The 21,527-nt window shown below is 45.0% G+C and overlaps 1 protein-coding gene across 2 annotated transcripts in view; it reads right to left on the bottom strand.

Moving 5' to 3' along the window:
• The window catches only part of SAMD5 (sterile alpha motif domain containing 5), a 66,895-nt gene extending 48,446 nt beyond the window's left edge, over positions 1 to 18,449 (bottom strand). For both annotated transcript variants that reach the window (XR_011465406.1, XM_070376833.1), the window contains exon 1: positions 17,421 to 18,449. Coding sequence is in view for 1 of the 2 variants with exons in the window: in XM_070376833.1 (XP_070232934.1) it covers positions 17,421 to 17,885 (465 nt within the window). In the remaining variant the exon portion in view is untranslated. The remainder of the gene's footprint in view (positions 1 to 17,420) is intronic.
• Between the last annotated feature and the right edge of the window lie 3,078 nt (positions 18,450 to 21,527).

The following is a 21,527-nucleotide window of genomic DNA, read 5'->3' as shown; positions in this document are numbered from 1 at the left end:
TTGGGGATGATAAAGAAGATCATGCTTCCTGTCAGACAGCAGGACTAATATGACTCAGCAGGTCAAGCGTGTCACTGTCACAATGTTTTAATAAACGATTAGAAGATTCAATTCAAAAAAAAAAAAAAGAAGATTCAATTCACCACTATTTTCAAGGTGAGTATATCAATATAAGGAACCATATTAACAGAGATAAACACATGGCCCAAACTGCTCTGCCAAGAAGTGGCAGTAAAAACTCTGATTTAAAATGACATGGCAATAAAACTCAAAGTTAATGTCACCAACCTAACTCCAACTCTCCACCACCTCTCTATAATGAAGTCGGTCTCAAAAGAATAAATTACTTTGCATACCCCCTGGCTCCACTCTAATCTATAATGGATGTAATATGCATATCCTGAATTATTCTTCTACTGCGCAAGCCTAAGCAAGCCAGAGATACAGGGGGTTTGTGGGACCCCAGACAGGAACTAATCCCATCTTTTCTTTAGATGCTTTACAAATGACGGTGACTAGAGCACTGGCTTTAGATGCAATTAACAACTCATTGAATTCTTTTTTTTTCTTTCACATTTAGGTAGAGCCAGAAATAGAGGAAAACAACAGAATGGGGAAGACTAGAGATCTCTTCAAGAAAATTAGAGATACCAAGGGAACATTTCATGCAAAGATGGGCTCGATAAAGGACAGAAATGGTATGGACCTAACAGAAGCAGAAGATATTAACAAGAGGTGGCAAGAATACACAGAAGAACTGTACAAAAAAGATCTTCACGATCGAGATAATCACGATGGTATGATCACTCACCTAGAGCCAGACATCCTGGAATGTGAAGCCAAGTGCACCTCAGAAAGCATCACTACAAACAAAGCTAGTGGAGGTGATGGAATTCCAGTTGAGCTCTTTCAAATCCTGAAAGATGATGCTGTGAAAGTGCTGCACTCAATATGCCAGCCAATTTGGAAAACTCAGCAGTGGCCACAGGACTGGAAAAGGTCAGTTTTCATTCCAATCCCAAAGAAAGGCAATGCCAAAGAATGCTCAAACTACCGCACAATTGCACTCATCTCACACGCTAGGAAAGTAATGCTCAAAATTCTCTAAGCCAGGCTTCAGCAGTAAGTGAACCGTGAACTTCCAGATGTTCAAGCTGGTTTTAGAAAAGGCAGAGGAACCAGAGATCAAATTGCCAACATCTGCTGGATCATGGAAAAAGAAAGAGAGTTCCATAAAAACATCTATTTCTGCTTTATTGACTATGCCAAAGCCTTTGACTGTGTGGATCACAATCAACTGTGGAAAATTCTGAAAGAGATGGGAATACCAGACCACCTGACCTGCCTCTTGAGAAACCTATATGCAGGTCAGGATGCAACAGTTAGAACTGGACACGGAACAACAGACTGGTTCCAAATAGGAAAAGGAGTATGTCAAGGCTGTATATTGTCACCCTGCTTATTTAATTTATATGCAGAGTACATCATGAGAAACGCTGGGCTGGAAGAAGCACAAGCTGGAATCAAGATTGCCGGGAGAAATATCAATCACCTCAGATATGCAGATGACACCACCCTTATGGCAGAAAGTGAAGAGGAACTCAAAAGCCTCTTGATGAAAGTGAAAGAGGAGAGTGAAAAAGTTGGCTTAAAGCTCAACATTCAGAAAACTAAGATCATGGCATCTGGTCCCATCACTTCATGGCAAATAGATGGGGAAACAGTGGAAACAGTGTCAGACTTTATTTTTGGGGGCTCCAAAATCACTGCAGATGGTGACTGCAGCCATGAAATTAAAAGATGCTTACTCCTTGGAAGAAAAGTTACGACCAACCTAGATAGCATATTCAAAAGCAGAGACATTACTTTGCCAACAAAGGTCCGTCTAGTCAAGGCTATGGTTTTTCCAGTGGTCACGTATGGATGTGAGAGTTGGACTATGAAGAAGGCTGAGCGCCGTAGAATTGATGCTTTTGAACTGTGGTGTTGGAGAAGACTCCTGAGAGTCCCTTGGACTGCAAGGTGATCCAACCAGTCCATTCTAAAGGAGATCAGCCCTGGGTGTTCTTTGGAGGGAATGATGCTAATGCTGAAGCTCCAGTACTTTGACCACCTCATGTGAAGAGTTGACTCATTGGAAAAGACTCTGATGCTGGGAGGGATTGGGGGCAGGAGGAGAAGGGGACGACAGAGGATGAGTTGGCTGGATGACATCACTGACTCGATGGATATGGGTTTGAGTGAACTCCAGGAGTTGGTGATGGACAGGGAGGCCTGGCGTGCTGTGATTCATGGGGTCACAAAGAGTTGGACACGACTGAGCGACTGAACTGAACTGAACTGAACTTTTCATCTTAACTGGATCCTGTAGTTAGCAAGTCCTAAGAATTACTCAGGGACTTCCCAGGTGGCTCAGCAGTAAAGAATCCATCTGCCAATGCATGAGACACAGGAAACACAGATTCAATCCCTAGGTTGGGCAAATTCCCTGGAGGAGGGCATGGTAACCCACTCCCGTATTCTTGCCTGGGAAATCACAAGGACAGTGGAGCCTGGTGGGCTACAGTCCATAGGGTTGCAAAGAGTCAGATACAACTGAGCAGCTAAACACACACACGCACAAAAATTACTCAACTTTTTTAATGTAAAATATTTCCCCTTCATAAAGACCATCTACCACTTTATTACTTTCTGGCCATGAAAATATGCCTAATACTTAAAGCAGTACTACTTTTGTCAATCAAGAGTTTCCCAAGAACAGCATCCTAATCCAGCAGTATTTCATTTTGCATTGATACATGACTACCTTGCTATACTAATGCTAAGTCGCCTCAGTCGTGTCCGACTCTGTGCGACCCCATAGATGGCAGCCCACCAGGCTCCCCCGTCCCTGGGATTCTCCAGGCAAGAACACTGGAGTGGGTTGCCATGTCCTTCTCCAATGCATGAAAGTGAAAAGTGAAAGTGAAGTCACTCAGTCGTGTCCGACTCTTAGCAACCCCACTGGACTGCAGCCTACCAGGCTCCTCCGTCCATGGGACTCTCCAGGCAAGAGTACGGGAGTGGGGTGCCATTGCCTTCTCTGGTCTATGGCTACTTTAAAGTGCCTATATCTTTACTGCATGATTGATGGCCAGCTTGGGAAGTGTTGGGTGCATCCATTTGTACAAACTAAGCAGAATACTGCAACTGAGGTAGCTGTTTCATCTACAAACATACCATTCTTGTATCCCATCTTTAATATTCACTTCAATGGCCTTTTAAAATGAAAGTCATTCTATTTGACCTTTCCACAAATGTTTAATTGTCAATCAAGGACTTGTTCCAATAATATTTCTTACAGAGTTCTCCAGTTTTATCTTTATTACAAGTGGACTGTTGTTTCTATACAAAGCCAAACATTCACATTAAAATGAATGCCACTTCCATTTCTTTTATAAGGGTTTTCTATTTAACATGGCATCTGACAAGCAGCCCCATCTGTATTTTCCACTAAAAGGGGTGGGGTGGGGTGGGGGCAGAAAGGGCGAAGACTAATTGATCAGGGAATACAAGGTATGTGGGGAAGTGGAAGAGTAGGAGCAGAAGAATATAATTCTAGAATCTGGGAGCAATTTCCTGAGCTGCACATGGTGGTGAGGCGGGGAGCCCATTTTGGCTGCGAAAACGGTAAAATCAATAAAGATTCAAGTTAACCCCTCACCCCCCTCAGAGTCTCTGCCCTCTGGTTCAAAGACAAAATGTCTCCACAAACCAGAAAACTAAATCATTACTCACAACTCCGTGTCAACTGCCTTTTGAGTAAGAAGAGTGTGGTGCTGGTCCCCCCATCTCCCCGCTGTCACTGCCTCTCCTGCTTGTCTAGACAGAGATGACAACCTCCAAAAGCTACTGGCAGAAGTCAACTGTAATAATATCATGACAACAACTGTCGCAGCGCTTACCAAACTGAAGGTAAATGTCAAACATCATCGTGAAAGGAAAGATACGTAGTATAAAAGAATGTGACAATAATCTGGGCGTGAGATCACAAAATTCCTACCCTCACACCCAGGTTGCTTCAAAAGACATCACTTAAGGATGGTTTCATGTCAGGAAATCTGTTCATGCAATACATCAAGCAGCAGGCCCAAGAAGAAAAAGACTCTCAACTATTTTTAAGTTGCAAAAAAAGACATTTACTAGAATCAAATGTCCATTCCTAATAAAAAATGCCTACAAAGTTACTAAAACCAAGATGCTCTTCAACATCATGAAGGATACCCTAAGCTGAGAGCCAATGGCAGAATACTAACAAAATCCTTGTAGCATGTCCATTAAAATTTGGAATAAGACAAAAACATCTACTTATCATTATTATTTAGCACTGCCATATAAACTCTAGCCAATGCAATAAGACCAGAACAGACAAATAAAAGCTATAATTCCTGTGAAAGTAGGTGACAAAATTTTGTCTATATCAGATTACATATAACATTAGAACTTTATCTTATATCGTGTCCCTAAATAAATTTCAGATGAATTAGAGAGCTTGGTGTAAATCTGAAACCAAAAAAATTAATTGGAGATATAGGTAAATATTAACTGATTTTTTTTAATAGAGAAGGAATTTAAGGATAAAATAATCACAAATATTATAAGGATAATATCATAAAATATTATAAGGATAAAAGTAATCATGAAAATAGAGATTGATTATATTTCTTCATTAAAAAAAGAGAAAACCATAAAAAGCAAACGGTAAATTGGGCAAAATATTTTCAACTGTTATACCAGACAAATAAAGTATATATGTTATTGATAGTATAAAAGCTTTTTGAAATTAGGAAAAGAACAACTAGCCTCAACAGAATCACAAGGACATAAACTAATAATTTAAGATAAGTCTTCATATTAAGAATAACCTCATAATCATACGGTTTTGTATTATACCACAAACATTACCCAGACGTTTTGAGGAATTACTATCCGTCAGTTACTCTCTGAGGTGTTTCTCATATACTGTCTCTGTATTCAACACTCTTTAACAAGTGGGTGATAGTTCACCCATTTTATAGATGGAGCAACTCAGTTTTAGAAAGATTAAATAATTTGTCCAAGTAAATGGTAAAAAAAAAAAAAAAAGATTTTAAGTTCAATTCTAAGTCTGTATCCTCTATATTCCTTCAGTCTCAAAGAAACAACTAAAATTATTGATAAGGTAGAATACATAAGAGTTTAAAAATTTTGGACATCCAAAAATAAATCATAAAATTCTAAGCTAAACCAACACTCTGAAAAACCTCTGCAACCTTTATGCAACAATTATTATTTTCCTTAATATAGAAAGAATTCTTGCAAAGCAACCGGAAATGGTTTAAGACCAACAAAAAAAAAATAGGCAAACACCATTAAAAGCACTACGTAATTATAAATATCGGAGCAGGCAATGGCATCCCACTCCAGTACTCTTGCGTGGAAAATCCCATGGATGGGGGAGCCTGGTAGGCTGCAGTCCATGGGATCGAGAAGCAACTTCGAGATCTGAGCAACTTCCCTTTAACTTTTCACTTTCATGCATTGGAGAAGGAAATGGCAACCCACTCCAGTGTTCTTGCCTGGAGAATCCCAGGGACAGGGGAGCCTGGTGGGCTGCCGTCTATGGGGTCACACAGAGTCGGACACGACTGAAGCGACTTAGCAGTAGCAATTATAAATATAAAAGCTACAAATATAAAACTATGTTGATTGGTAATCTAAGAAATATCATTCAAAGAATGATGAAATACTACTTCTCAAACATGACATTTTCAAATAATAAAGAAATTAAATAATCAATAATAACATGGGTAAGGCTTCAACCCAATAAGAAAATGACTGAATTAATTATGGTGTTAAACTAAGATGGAATATGTCTTAGTATTAAAATCATCAAATGATATTTGCTAACACAAGAATAGCCTTACCCGTCTTCTTATCCAATACCAGATTTGTGCATGTGTATAAGACAGAAATTCTAATTCATGGGTAATTTTTAAAGAAATACACTATGAGGGTTAGAAATTGTACAGACCATTTTAAATTTCTTCTCAATCTGCTTTAGTATTTTCCAAATTTTCTCAATTCAGTGTATTCACTTTTCAATCAGAAATATTTTAAAATTGTATTAGAAACAATGATTTATACACTATCAATAAGAACACTTTAAATTTGTATAGTTCTTTTAGAATTTATAAAGTAACCTTATAAATATTATTCCATTTAATTCACACAACAGTCTTTTGAGATATATACTGGCACCATTTAACAAAATAAATAATTTTTATTAAACTAAAAAGATTAAGTTTCTTTATGTCTTCCAAGGACAGGGCAGAGAGAGGGGCAGGCAAAGACGAGCCCTTAAAAGAAAATGAAACTCTGAATTATGAGCATGCCCTAAAGAAACTCTAAACAATGTCAGTGATACAACATTTCTCCCTGAAAAAATCTTTTGTTGGCCTAACTTCTAGCTGTCACAGTTACTGTCAAGTGATAATGGTATTACATTCACTTCAAACTAGCATCTTTTATTACCTGTCGTTTTATAAGCATCGTGTTCTACGTGGGAGTTAATTCACAGAACTCCTGGTTATATAACTGGGACCAACCCACAAACTGGGTTCTAAGAGTCCTTTTCTAAAATAAGCTGGTAAAAGTGGTCATGTCTCTCCCATGGTACTACATGAATAAGTCAAACAGACTGAAAATAAACAATGTTAGCACCATGATTGGTTAAAAAACAAACAAAACTTGAATTAGTTCAATTCTATTATTCTTATGTGACCACTTAAAGAGTTTTCATTTGTGTTGAAAAGTCAAAACGGGAACACAGTACAAACTGGTACAAACTGCAAGTGGGTCGTATGTTAGTTTGGTTAAGTGCAAATTCTATTCCATAGATGAAATGGTTTTACTAAATTTGAATTCTTTAAAACTGAAATGCATTCCTTATTTTAATTGTTAACTGTTTAAAACAAAAAATCAAGAAAATAAATACTGTATATTATTTTCTGACTTGTACTTAAAATAATCTTGTCAAATAGAGGTAGAGTGCTAAAAAAATACAGGTGTCAAATCAACAGGTTCATCTCTAGTCTCATTATAAAGTTATGCTCTAAGAAAAATACCTTAAAATTGGAATAGCTGTTCATTAGGATTTTGGTAAAGAATACACACGAATTGTTTTCCTTGTCTTTTGAGCATATTCCAAATGTGGTAGATCTTATTTTGTTAGTATTTATAACTTTATGGAAACATAATAGGAAGGTTTTAAGGGCTCATCAGACCATTTATTTCGATTAGAAGCGGTAATGAAATCTGTTTAAACTATTAGATATCACTTAGTCTCTATGTAAGACAGATTGTATACTTAATGCCTTTTGGCATGATCCACAATTCCTTGTCCTTAATACTTTCATATTGACTGAAAACAAGGATTCTCTTCCTACTCCACCCAAACCTCCTCAAGCCCAAATCAGCAGTTTGATCTCAAATAGCACTTTTCATAAACCTTAGAAAATAACTGTTATAAACCTTTAGCTCACATGCTGGCAGTAGCAATAATAAGCCTTAGCTATAATAAGCCTTAGCTATAAGCCAAGGATGGCCTTCCTGGTGGCTCAGAGGTTAAAGCGTCTGCCTGCAATGCGGGAGACCTCAGTTCAATCCCTGGGTCGGGAAGATCCCCTGGAGAAGGAAACGGCAACCCACTCCAGTATTCTTGCCTGGAGAATCCCATGGATGGAGAAGCCTGGTGGGCCAGAGTCCACGGGGTCGCAAAGAGTCGGACACGACTGAGCGACTTGACTTTCACTTTCACTTAACTTTCATAAGCCAAGGATTCAATGCTGTTTCTAGCTCTACACAGACTACGACCTTGAAAAGTGATAACTATCACAGTCCTGGATATACCTGCCCTCACCATGGGCAATGTTCTTCCAAATGCCTTTCCTTTCTGAAAAATAACACACTGGACCACTATACTCATGACATCACGCTGCTTGAACCTAGTGGGCAAGATGTACCAACTACTCTAGATGTACTGGTAAGACTTCTGCATGTAAGAAAGTGGGAAATCTAACAAAAATTCAGGGGCTTTCTATCTCAGTGCAACTGTCAGGGGTCCAGTGGTGTGGGTTATACTGAGATATCCTATCTAAAGTAAGGATGAGCTGTTGCATCTGGCCACTCTGACAATCAAAGAAGGGGCACAGTGCCCCTTTGGATTCTGGAGAAAACCTATGCCCCTTCTGGATGTGCTGCTTCAGCCCTTTTACCAAAAGACCCCTCCAAATCCATTAGTTTGAGTGGGGCCCAGACCAAGGGATTCCCTGGTAGCTCAAACGGTAAAGAATCTGCCTGCAATGCAGAAGACCAAGTTCAATCCTTGGTCGGGAAGATCCCCTGGAGAAGGGAACGGCTACTCACTCCAGTATTCTTGCCTGGGAAATTCCATGGACAGAGGAGCCTGGTCGGCTATAGTCCATGGGGTCGTAGAGAGTCAAATACAACTGAGCGACTGACACTTGCACTTTGAGAGCAGGGGAAGGCTGGGCACCAGGTCCAGGCTGCCATGCAGACAGCTTGGACATCTGGGCACATGCTCCAGCAGGTTGGCAGTGCCTGTCCTCTCAGTGGCAGGGAGAGATGCGCTGTTTGGAGGTGCTTTGGGGAAACCTCCAAAGGTAAATCGGTGCAGACCTTTAGGATCTTGGAACAAGACTCTACCGAACCTTAGTTTTGAACATCTAGCCTCCAGAACCGGCAGAGAATAAATTCCTATTTTTTCACACCTCCAGTTTGTGGGAGTTTATGATCACAGTCCTAAGAAATGGATAGAAATTTTGTTCTAATGACTTCAAGGGTATTAGCTCATCTAATCACTTTAAGGACTACAGCCCACCAGGATCCTCTGTCCATGTGATTATCCCAGCAAGAATACTGGAGTGGGTTGCCATTTCCTCCTCCAGTGGATCATCCTGACCCAGGGTTCGAATCCATAACTCTTAAATTTCCTGCATTGACAGGCAATTCTTTGCCATTAGTGCCACCTGTACAAGGACCAATCACCTTAAGAGTCACGAGTATTACTACTTTTTAGAGAGGGGCTTCCCAGTTTGCTCAGCTGGTAAAGAATCCGCCTGCAATGCAGGAGACACTGGTCCGATTCCTGGGTCAGGAAGATCCCCTGGAGAAGGGACAGGTTACCCACTCCAGTATTCTTGGGCTTTCTTGGTGGCTCAGACACTAAAGAATCTACCTGCTAATGCAGGAGACGTAAGAGACTCAGGTTGGATTCCTGTATTGGGAAGATCCCCAGGAGGAGGGCATGGAAACCTACTCCAGTATTCTTGCCTGGAGAATCCCATGGACAGAGGAGCCTGGCAGGTCAGTCCATAAGGTCACAAAGAGTCAGACACGACTGGGTGACTATGCACACAGCAGAGAGAGGAGCCAAAGATGACCTTGCATGGGGCAGAGGTGGGACATGAACTCTGCAGTCTGCTTCTGAGCCTGTGCTCTTAACCACTAGACCATCATGTCAACAGAGGAGTAACAGGAACCCACATGCTTCTCTCACCTGGATAACCTGAATGGGCTGTCATCACCATAGAAACCATGTCCTCTTAGTTTAGGAGCTCAGCTCTCTAACTAGGCTCTCAGCACCCTGCTGTTGAAGGCAGGTTCTGAGTATCTGAAGGGTAGGTGACTGCCCAGCATTCGACTTGAAGGCTCCCTGCAATCCCCACAAATATCCGCTATTTTTTGGTAAGGGATTGATTTTGTTAATGGCAGACTGCCCAGGCTGGCACAACCCCGAGGGTGATCCCTTTCTTCAATTTTGCACCTTGGCACCCTACCTGCATTATCTTGGTCCTGGCCCTGCTGCCAATATCTTCTTTTCAAATGACTTGCAAGAATAGCACTTTAAGTCCTAGTTCTTCTTTGATACTACTTAATGAAGAAAAACATTTTGATTTTAAACTTCATTACCTGACTGGAGTCTCAACCACAGTTGATCTTGTTTTTTAACATCTGAAATGAAGACAAGCATAAAATTCTCCAACCCTTGCTAACTTTTGGAAGTAATATTCAACTTTTACATGGTGCATCCATTCAGCAATGGGCTGGACCCTCAACATCAAGGTCCATTAAAGAGTAAGCAGAAGGATATCTGTCTAGTTCTCTACAATAAAGCCAAGGGCTTGGCACATGGCATTTGTTCAATGTTCATCAAGTACGGCGGGCGGATGGATTGATGGATGCGTGGATGGATGGATGGCTGAGGGTCCAGGGATGCTGAAACTCCATAGAAACTAAACTATGAGGAGCATGATGAAACGGGCAGCCCTGCCAGCACCCAAGCTCATCTCCTCTCTCTCTTTTTTATCCACAGTATTCTTTTCAGGGAATAAGACCAAACAAACAAAAAAACCTAGAAAGATCATCTCTTGCCCAGATTGAGGATACTTGATGATATTGATTTGATTTGAAAAAGCTGAAATTTGCCAACGTCCAGGCTGTCCAAAGTAACTTCATAAAGGCAGAAATTCCTGGGAGAAGGGATATTTATTGTCATTTCAGCTTCTGCCAGGACCCAAGGCACAACTCCAAAGGACACAAGCCTATCTGTGCCAACCTCTTTCTAAATATTTCTTCTATATCCTTCACCCTGGTGCCAGACACAGGAGCCCTCATGCTACCTCCAAACACCTTCATCCCAAGCCATCTCTCCCAGACACCTATGAATAACCCTACTACCATGAAAGTCTGTGGTGTGAATGAAGTTTAACACTCCTATAGTATTATTAAGTAAGGTTATACTAACTGAAACAGCTCTAGTTGGTAGCGTGTGCCTAGGAGGTATTTTCCAGTGAAATCTATATACCTGCTTCATCCACAATCTACCCTAGAGCCCCCTTCCGCTTTCCCAAGTCTGCTAGAAAACAGGATACTTTTACAGTTCCCTACCATCCACATCTTCATGGCAAGTAGATGGGGAGACAATGGAAACAGTGAAAGACTATTTTCTTGGGCTCCAAAATCACTGCAGATGGTGACTACAGCCATTAAATTAAAAGACGCTTGCTCCTTGAAAGAAAAGCTATGACCAACCTAGACCAGCATATTAAAAAGCAGAGACATTACTTTGTCAACAAAAGTTCATCTAGTCAAAGCTATGGTTATTCGAGTAGTCATGTATGGATGTGAGAGTTGGACTGTAAAGAAAGCTGAGCGCCGAAGAATTGATGCTTTTGAACTGTGTTGTTGGAGAAGACTCTTGAGAGTCTCTTGGAGATCCAACCAGTCCATCCTAAAGGAAATCAGTCCTGAATATTCATTGGAAGGACTGATGCTGAAGCTGAAGCTGAAGCTCCAATACTTTGGCCATGTAATGTGAAGAACTGACTCACGGAAAAGACTCTCATGCTGGGAAAGATTGAAAGCAGGAGGAGAAGGGGACGACAAAGGATGAGATGGTTGGATGGCATCACCAATATGAGGGACATGAGTTTGAGCAAGCTCCAGGAGTTGTTGATTGAAAGGGAAGCCTGGCATGCTGCAGTCCATGGGGTCACAAAATGTCAGACACGACTGAGCAACTGAACTGAACTGAACCATCCACATCTACCATCACCCCCATGCACAAGCATGGCCAAATTTACATAACACAACATCATACGTAGCTTATAACCTGCAGCACAAATATATGAATAGTGAGTGTGGTTTCTATTCATGTTTACTTATATAAATCCTTTTAGCATTGTTCTACAATATTTCTATTTAGGCAAAGGTGCTTCCCTCATGCCTCAGTAGTAAAGAATCTGCCTGCAATGCAGGAGACCCAGGTTCCATCCCTGGGTCGGGTAGATCCCCTAGAGGAGGGCATGGCAACCCACTCCAGTTTTCAGAGGAGCCTGGCAGGCTATATATAGTCCATGGGGTCACAAAGAGTTGGACACAACTGAAGCAACTAAGCAGAAGCAGCAGCATAAACACCAGATTCAAAATACCTAATATTTATCTATTAACACAATGTTCGCCAAAAATCTCTAATCTCTCCATCTATCCCCTCACTGGTATCATGTGGGCAGAGAGAGAAAGGAAGACTCTTCAATGTCACCCCAACAAAGTCCCCAGTCTGCTCATCCATCCTCCTCTCTACCCCTCTGTCACAGAGAAAGTGTCTCCACCCCCTTTCCTTCCAGTTCTCTGGACACAATTCCCTCCACTTCCTTGATCTCTTGGGTCATCTCCCTTCTCCCATTATCTTCACAGGCTCCCTCTCCCTGACGTTCTCCCACCAACACTTCGGACACGCTATAGCTTCTCTCATTCTTGAAAAAAATACAAATTCACAAAACTCCTCGCTTGACCCAAATTCCCCCTTCTTCCTCCAGATGTAGCTTCAATTCTATCTTCTCAGTCTGACTTCGTTAAAAAGTTGTCTGCAGTACATCCAGACAATGGAATATGACTCAGCACTAAAAAGAAATGAGCTAACAAGCCATGAAAAGACCCAGAGGAATCATAAATGCCTATCGCTAATAAGTGAAAGAAACCAATCTGAAATGGCTACAGAACTCTTAACTATGTGATGTTCTGGAAAAGGCAAAACTATGGAAATAGCAAAAAATAATAATAATAATAATTTGTCCCCAGGTGTTGGAAAAGAGAGGGATGAATGGGCAGAACACAAAGGATTTTTAGGGCAGTGAATATACCCTGCTTGATACCATAATGATGGCTATATGTCATTCAGTATACATTTGTCCAAAGTCACAGAATACATACCATCAATAGTGAACCCTAATGTAAAATCTGAACTTTAGATAATTACAATGTACTGATGTAAGTTTATCAATCATAACAAATGTACCACTTCTGGTGGGGGATGCAGATAAGACAGGCAACCATGCTTGGGTAGGGGCCGGGGTAGATAGGAAATCTCTGTACCATTCTCTCAGTTTTGCTGTGACCTTAAAACTGTGCTTTTAGAGACTTTCAGGATGGTCCAGTGGTTAAGATTTCACCTTCTAATTCAGGGCATATGAGTTTTATCCCTGATCGGAGAGCTGAGATCCCACATGCCTCATGGCCAAAAAAACCAAAGCATAAAACAGAATCAATATTGCAACCAGTTCAATAAAGACTTTAAAAATGGTCCACATAAAAGAATCTTATTTTAAAATCTTAAAAAAAATAAAACTGCTCTTTAAAAAAATTAAGTCTTTAAAAAGAAAAAGTTTGTGCTCCCCATTTTTACTTCCTCTCTGTCCATCACTTTAACCTGCTATTTCAGAGGTCCCCGCTGGCATGGCTGCTACTTCCCATGGATACACTTATTTCTTATCCTGCTTGGTCGCACTCTGACCTCCTGACCAGTCCCTCCTCCTTGAAGCAACACTGCTTCCGAAGACTCACCCTTTCACCTCCCTCCAAGGTTCTTCATCCTCCACCCATCTCTCAAATCCTGGTTTTCTCCAGGGTTCTGTCTGGGTCCCTTCTCTCTTCTCCCTCTACAGCTCACACATATTTGTGGCTTCAACATGGGGACAACTCCCAAATCTGTATCTTTTGCCCCAGCATCTTTTCTCTGCTCCATAGCCATGTTTCTAACTGTTAACTAGATAAATATGTACAAATATGCCTCCGGCATTGGACACTCAGTGTGTTTAAATCCGAAGGCAACATCTTTGTTTCTAAACTTGCTTTTCTCCTGGGTTCCCTACTCAGGAGAGGGCATCGAAACCCTAGACTGGAACTCTCTACCTGTCATTTCAACCTCCCTCCTCTCTCACCCTTGTCATTCAAATAGTCATCCAATCCTGGCTCACTTACCTCCATGGCACCTCCCACTGTCACCAAGCAGTCCAGGCTGCAGCATGTGTCTCCTGACACTGCAACCTCATCCTAATCATTTACTCCATCTCTGGTCAGGATCCATCAATAGCTCCCCTCTTGAGATACAGTCCAAGTCCATTCAGGACCAGCCCCCACCTGTCTCCACCTCCTGCCACTTCCTCCAAGCACTCTGTGCTCCAGCCAGACTGAATCCCTCTACATCCCCTCTGCCCTGCTGGATGGTGCCATCCCTCGCCTTCTGGCCCTTGAGCACACCATCTCTCTGCCTAGAACACTTGTTCTCTTTAGGTCCCTCCTCTCCTTCAGGCTAACCCCTGCATCCTTCAGTTCTCAGACTAAAGACAGGTTCTAGAGAGCCTGTCATGACCCCACCTCCCGAGACTAGATTGGAGGCACCTGTCCATGGCTCATGTGCCTCCCATGAAAGCAATCAGCATACCTTATCATTGTTGTTCATTCTATTCTGTCTTCCCCACCAGATCCCAAGTTCCTTGAGGGCAGGGCTGGTGCATTCTGCCTATCTCAGTAACCTGGAGCCTGGCAGAGCCTCCAGAGAGAGAAGCTTGGTATTGAGAAGGAGCTTCCCTGGTGGCTCAGATGGTAAAGCATCTGCCCACAGTGAGGGAGACCTGGGTTTGATCCCTGGGTTGGGAAGATCCCCTGAAGAAGGAAATGGCAATCCACTCCAGTATTCTTGCCTGGAGAATCCCACGGACAGAGGACCCTGGTAGGCTACAGTCCATGCGGTCGCAAAGAGTCGGACATGACTGAGCAACTTCACTTCCTTTTTTTCTTGTACAAAGCTTTACCTAATACTTACTTTGTGAAAACATGTCCTCATTTCATGAAGGTAGAAAATCACCACAGTCAGAGAAGCTAAGGACAGGGCAAAGGAGGGAGTCATTCAATGTTTTTAGATTTTAAGCAGCGCTTTTTCCAAAGCTATACTGCCTTTGGAAAACAAAGAGAAACTTACTTTTCTTACACTTTAACTGACCTAAAAGAGGAAATTAACAACTGTTGATAAGATGTAATGAACATAGCAGTGTGGCAGAGTTCCTGGTAATATTATCTGTTATTGAGGCAAATACTACAATCCTACAGTCCTTTCAAGTAATTCTTGGGGAAACTCTGCAACTTACTTTCTTCTGTAAGGGCTCACTCTTCCTGCCTTGATCACCCTTGGTAAAATCTGCTTTCAAACCATCTAATAATCTCACCACAGTACAAAAAAATTACAAGGATCAGCCATGCAGAGACTATAAAGAAGAGGTGAGGCCTCTCTAATAAGCAGAATTTCAAATGCACATAATAAACATTATATTTTCTGATCATAACAGAGCCAAGGAATCTGAGGAAATTAAAAATTGGATCACATTTTAAAGAGGAGTCCTAAACCTGTCTGTAAAGAAACAAGCTGCATCCAAAAACATCTTAAATAAACTAAAATCCAAAACTGAAAGAGATAATGGACACATAAGCAACAAATTCAGAATGACCAACATAATCTGGCACTATACACGTGCATGCTCAGTTTGGACTATACTAATTATATTTTGGTTTCTAAGTATAATTATTTATAATTTAGTGTATGTTTTTCTTGCAAAAAATATATAAAGTAACAGAATATTTTTACAATTAAATTTGTCAGCCACATTTTTCTGGTCCCCAGTTGGGAGCATCAGTGGAAGTGGTTCAAAAACATTCTGGCCTCATTTTGTTCTTCAGTTTGAGAAAGAGAATTACATAGGCATAGAAAGTGAAAAAGGGTACATTTTTATTATCGAACATTATTGTTATGGGATTTACATATAGAAGTTGACCAAAATTATTATTTACATGAAAAGTAAATCGTACTACAATGTAAGCTGAAATTTTCTTCATTAAATTGCTCTTACCCATATCATACACTGATTTAGGCAGGAATGCACAGTCCAAAGCCGATGGCCGGGCACTCATGAGCTTAGAATCCTCCTCCACTGATTCTTTTTAGATTCTGTTTGATATCTAGTCTGTCTTTTTAAGCATCAGAATCAAAATGTGTTACTTCCTGCACATCAACCTTGCCTACAGCCCATCCTCTCCTCTGTCCTCCCAGCCCAGCACCCAGCTCTCCTCCTGAAGCATAAGCAATACCAAGTGACATGAACTTGTTCTTGGCATCCCTTTCTGGCCAGGACTTGACCTGTGCTCTCACCATGTGCCCAGGTGCTCACACTCTCACAGCCCAAGCCCACCTCACTTCCTGGGCTGTTATCACAGAAGTCTGAGTGGCCTGAACTCCTCTGTCTACTTTTTACAGTTTTCTTTGGAACTTCCTTGAATCCAGACGTTATGGTCTTCAGACTATAAAGCAATGCAAGCGCCCCAGACAAGCACACAACGTGTGGATTATCCGCCTGGCCCTGTTTGCAGGCGGTGTTCACTCCTCGCCAGCAAGAGCAGCAGCACCATCATTTCCCCCTGGGCCTCTCTCTGTCCTGACTTTCCCGTTGAGGCGCTCCATTTCCTACAGTAACCGCAGGCAGGCTTGAGGATTCCATGTACTGTCTACTTCCTCCTTTCAAGTTAGGACCCCTCTACCTGGATGGCTGCAGAAGCCTAAGCTGAACAGTCTCAGCTGGAGGCCGAGTTCTCGAAAGAAATAATCATTAAACGCTCAAATCCACAGTTCAGCCTTCCTCACACAGCGGCTGCCACAACTTCCCTGCTTCTTTCCAGGCTCCTTCCCTAGGGAATTCCTCACTGGTGACGAAAAATCTCACTTCCTTGGGTTGTGCCCTCCTTTCCCACATTCGAACCCACTGAGAAGTCCGTAGCACCTGCTTCATCTCACCTGAATTAATAATCAACCAAACTGGTGACCCAGCACAGAACTCAGCAGCGCACCTTCAGTGGCCCTGGGACCTCCAACGCCCTGAGCACCCACTACCTCCCTCTACCTAAGTCGAAGGAACTTATTCCAAGTGGGCCGACTTGGCTTTCTGTTAACTTTTCCCCTACACTGTTCAGGTCAGTCATTTGCGTTCCAAATGTGCAGCGGTGCTGGGATGCGACTGAATGGAATTGAGAGCAACAGGGCATCAATTCTCACTCTTTGATGAAAAGAGTTGGCCAGTTTCCCTTGGCAGCTTCTAGAAAAGGCAAGGAAAAGAACGAGAAAAAAGAAAGATCGAGAACCATGTGGGGTTTAACCATTCTTCTGATACCCCTAGACCCAAAAATACACGGAGGCTATCAAGAACTGCCCGGGGCCCCACTGGGGGAGCACCGAGCGTCCAGTTGCTGACCGAGACTACGCGGGGGACTTGGTCCTAGTGGAGAATTATTAACACCTGGGTGAGAGGTCCTGTCTTAACACCAGGGAGGAGGGAATAAAAGAGCGAAGACAGAAAGAACACAGAAAAGGATCCCAAACGCCCGAAGCATCCTCGTCTCGCGTCGTCTCCCGGAATGGGCTGCCCCAAGCCGGAGCCGAGCGGCTGGGCGGGTCCCTAAGCCGCGCGCCCCGCGCTGTCCGGGCGGCGCCCCCTTACCTTGCGGGAGTACGGGGGCTTGCTCAGGTGGATGCCGTCGCGGACGAGCTTATCCCGGATCATGATTTTCAGCTTCAGTTTCGGGTAGCTCACCAGCTCCCTGCCGCGAGGGGCGGTCGTCTGGCCGCGGGGGTCCCCGCGGGGACCCTGGCTCGGGCCGCCGCACGACTCCCCCAGGCGGCGGGTGGGGACGGCGAGCGGGGACGGCCCGGGTGGCGCGGGCGGCGGCTGCGGCTCCAGCGTGAAATAGAGGCCGGCGGCGGCGGCGTCCTGCTCGCGCAGCCGGCGCACGGCCTCCAGGATGCGGCGGCGGTGCGCGGGCGCCAGCACCCCGATGGCGTCCAGGTCCGGGTCCCCGATCTGCTTGCACACCTCCAGGTCATCGTAGCCGTTATCCACGAAGGACTCGGCGTACTGCGGGAGCTGCAGCGCTTTCAGCCACTCGTAAACTATGTTGGTGCACATGGTGGCACCGGAACCCCGCCGGCAAACAGCGCCCGAGCGGCACCAGTTCTGAGAACTTTTAATCCTCTTCCTTCAAAGGGGAAAACGAAATCTCGGTAAAGTTTTCCTTTTAAAGAGAGGGACAGGGCCGGAGACAGAAAGCCATCAGAAGCCTGAGGAGGGAGTAGCGGCAAAGCAGCCAAGTGAATTCCCCAAGCAACCCGGAGCTTGCAGGCACTGGCGGCTGGGCGAGCCGCTCCGCGCAGCCCCTGGATTCGCCGCCACAGCCGCCGCGGGGAGGAGCGCACGGCGGGCGCGCGAGGGGGCGGAGGCAGGCGGGGCCCGGGCACACCCCTCGGACCCGTGCGAGGTCAGCGGTGCCCGGCTCCGCCCCGGACCTTCCTCAGCCGGGACGGTCCCCCGGCTGCGCGCCGCATCTCAATCCCTGGCCGCTGCCGTGGGCGTCTGAATATGCTCCCGGCGTTGGAGAGACACCTCCTCCACGCAGACCCGAGGCCGCCCAGGAGCGCCTGGTCTCGGCGAGTGCGAGTCACGGTTGTCCTCCTAGCGGGAAAGGGGGTGGTCTTCCAAACTGCCGGGCTCCAGCGGCCGCCTTGGATGGCTTTTTACGTGTCTTTTTAATCCGTTTTCTCTAGCTCGTGAAAATCTCTGCGCTCACTTCTTCCCGAGCCTGACTCCAGCCTGCGCGCTCGCCGGCCGCCCAAGGGCACTTCCCCCGGCGGGGCGAGGCTGTGAGGTCAAGTTTCCACTCTGGTTTCCCGATCCGTGTTGGATTTCCCCTTTCGTCCGAGCCCGCGCGCAGGCCGGAGCCCCGCGGTCCGGCTTCTCAGGTGGACCGCCGCTCAGCGCCGGGAGCAGCGGCGCGTTGGCTCGGCGAGTGGGCGCGACGCGGGGACCGCCCGTTTCCAGCCCGCGCTGCGCTCGGCCCCTCCTCGCTGGGCGCACCGGGCGGTGGGAGAGGCTGGTGGTTCTGCCTGGCTCGCGCTTCCTAGACCCCGGGGTCCGCGAAAGTTTGGGTTGGGTTGTGCTTTCCCTCCGCTGGCGCATCCCTTGCGGTCCCCCACCGGGTCCTCTCACCCTCGTGTCCACTACGCTTTCCTTCCGGTCCCACCGCCACCACCCAGCATCCTGCCCGACCTCCCCGAGTGGCTCTGTCCTCCAGGGACGGCACTTCGAGGTGTTCAGTCCCGGAGCCTGGGCAGCAGAGCGCACGCCTCCCGCCCCGGGATCGCGTGGACCTCGATACACCACCACCCAGCTCGCGTTAGAGGAGACGCGCGGACCTCCGCCTGCCACGCTTTCTCTCTTGGGAAGAACGAAATCTACCGATTTGTCTCTTCCGTGCTCAATACCTGAACAGGCCCCTGGGGTGGGGACCCGAGAAGCAGGTTGAACAGCCCGAGTACCTCGCCCGAGTTTCCTTGAGTGTCTTGACCTCTTCTTGGGCTCGGGAAATTTGGGTCTAAGTACTCGGTGGGCAAGGTCACTGTCTCCTCTCTTTTCGGGGATGGGCGATTCAGCTACGCACCTGAGCCATTTCAGGACCTGAACTGGACATTTCTCCTGGAGTCTCCGTGGGGACGTTCCAGCCACTAGCCCCGACCCTGGAGGTGGACCACGATGATTTCAGTGTCGTTTCCAGATCTGCACATTTGGTCTTTAGGGCGGGGAGAAGGTCCGCTTTACCTAAATCAGAAGAGTGTAACCCCTTTGGGGATATAGACCCCTTAAAGAATCAAATAGCTTTTGCCCTTTGAGGCGGGAAACTAACGCACCTAATTGCACCCAAAATATTCCCTATATTTGGGGGCGGAGAGAAGAGGATGACCCGGGTTCCCAAGCCTCGGGACTAGCAGATTAAGAACAGTTGCCAGGAAGGATCTGCCTGGAAGGAACCTGGTGGGAGGTGGGAAATCGAGCGCGGAGTGCCGTGGGGCTGCAAGTAGCCCTTCCCCATCCCCTCTGGGTCACCCGGGTCATCCCTTCCGGAGCTCGACTCTGGAGTCGTCGGCTCTGTTAGGATGCTAGTCTTCTGCGCGCTTCGGCGCTGGAATCACTAAGTCCTTTCCGCCCCTCGCGGCTCACCTCCTCTCTCGCTCCAAGGCGGACTCACAGTGCCCCCTAGCGATAGCGTGACTGAATTTTAAGGTGTTCTGCTGCTGCTGCTAAGTCGCTTCAGTCGTGTCCGACTCTGTGCGACCCGAGGGCAGCCCACTAGGCTCCCCCGTCCCTGGGATTCTCCAGGCAAGAACACTGGAGTGGGTTGCCATTTCCTTCTCCAATGCATGAAAGTGAAAAGTGAAAGTGAAGTCGCTCAGTCGTGTCCGACTCCTAGCGACCCCATGGACTGCAGCCTACCAGGCTCCTCCGTCCATGGGATTTTCCAGGCAAGAGTACTGGAGTGGGGTGCCATAAGTTACCCCAAACTTGATTTAGTTCAGCGAAAGAAGTATCTTCAAGGTTTTATACTAGTACCTGGCCCCCTTTTAAAATATGAATGTTTATTTTTTGCATCAGATTCACCGTTGTACCCAGACACTGTTTCATAAGGACCTTTGACTTGTAGGAGGCAAATATTCCAGCACTTTGAATAATGCTGCTGAGAAAAGAAGTTATATCAGATATTTCTTTGGAACTTCCTATATGCGGGGAACCTACACATTTCTCTGTATATACGGCAAATATCGTATTATTATACAGTATAGGGCTTCCCTGGTTGCTCGGTGGTAAAGAATCTTCCAGGAGACAGTGCTTCGATCCCTGAGATGGGAAGAGCTTCTGGAGAAGGAAATGGCAACCCTCTCCAGTATTCTTGCGGGAAAAATCCCACGGACAGAGGAGCCTAGTGGGCCCTAGTACACCAGGGTCACAAAAGAGCAAGACATGACTTAGTGACAAACAACAACAACATCCTACAGAAGAAAGGGAGGCAGCTAAAAGAATCCCTGTTCCTCCCACCCAAGATGTCACCACTGTTCACAGGAGAGCGAGGGTTAGAACTCCGGAGGCATTGATTCAGTGCTTGTGTTCAGCCAGGAAGCTTCTAGAGAACATGCAGAAAACATCTGACTGGTTGTAATAAGGGAATGCATTTTGTTTTTAGAGTGGGAAAGTGAAAGGTCCATGTTGTACTGCTGTGATTTTTTTTTTCCTTTCCCCAGTTGTATGAAAAATCCAACAGTGTTACCAAGGGGTTCTTTGCTTGCTTATCTACAGCCTTTTCCCCTCTGTGAGCTGAGAGATGTTCACCTTGCTCATTAATCCTTAGAGAAGGGCAGCAGTGTTTTTATTTCCATTTTATAATTAGGGAAACTTGTTTGGGGAAAGATAAATGACTTGCCCAAGGTCATACAGTAAATCAGGGCAGAGACAAGAACAAACCTGCTACGTCAAAGTGTCTCCCCAGCCGGCGGCAGTGATTCTCCCTTTATTTATGGGCAAGTCAGTATCCAATTAGGAAATAAAGCATCCTGGTACTCTCTTTGGAAGGGAAGCCTTTTCTAAATTAATCACTTGATAATCAGTCATAAATAAAACTTACTATTACCTCTAGAGAAAGCCTGCTATGTGGAGTCTTCACTAGTCCAAACAACACTTTCCAGATACTTCTAGTAACCTCTCTCCTTTCCTGCACTTGCTCAA

This window comes from Bos mutus, chromosome 9 (genome assembly GCF_027580195.1).
Source record: "Bos mutus isolate GX-2022 chromosome 9, NWIPB_WYAK_1.1, whole genome shotgun sequence".
Lineage (NCBI taxonomy): Eukaryota > Metazoa > Chordata > Mammalia > Artiodactyla > Bovidae > Bos > Bos mutus.
The sequence above is the reverse complement of the archived record's forward strand: the minus strand, read 5'-3'. Positions and strand labels throughout refer to the sequence as shown.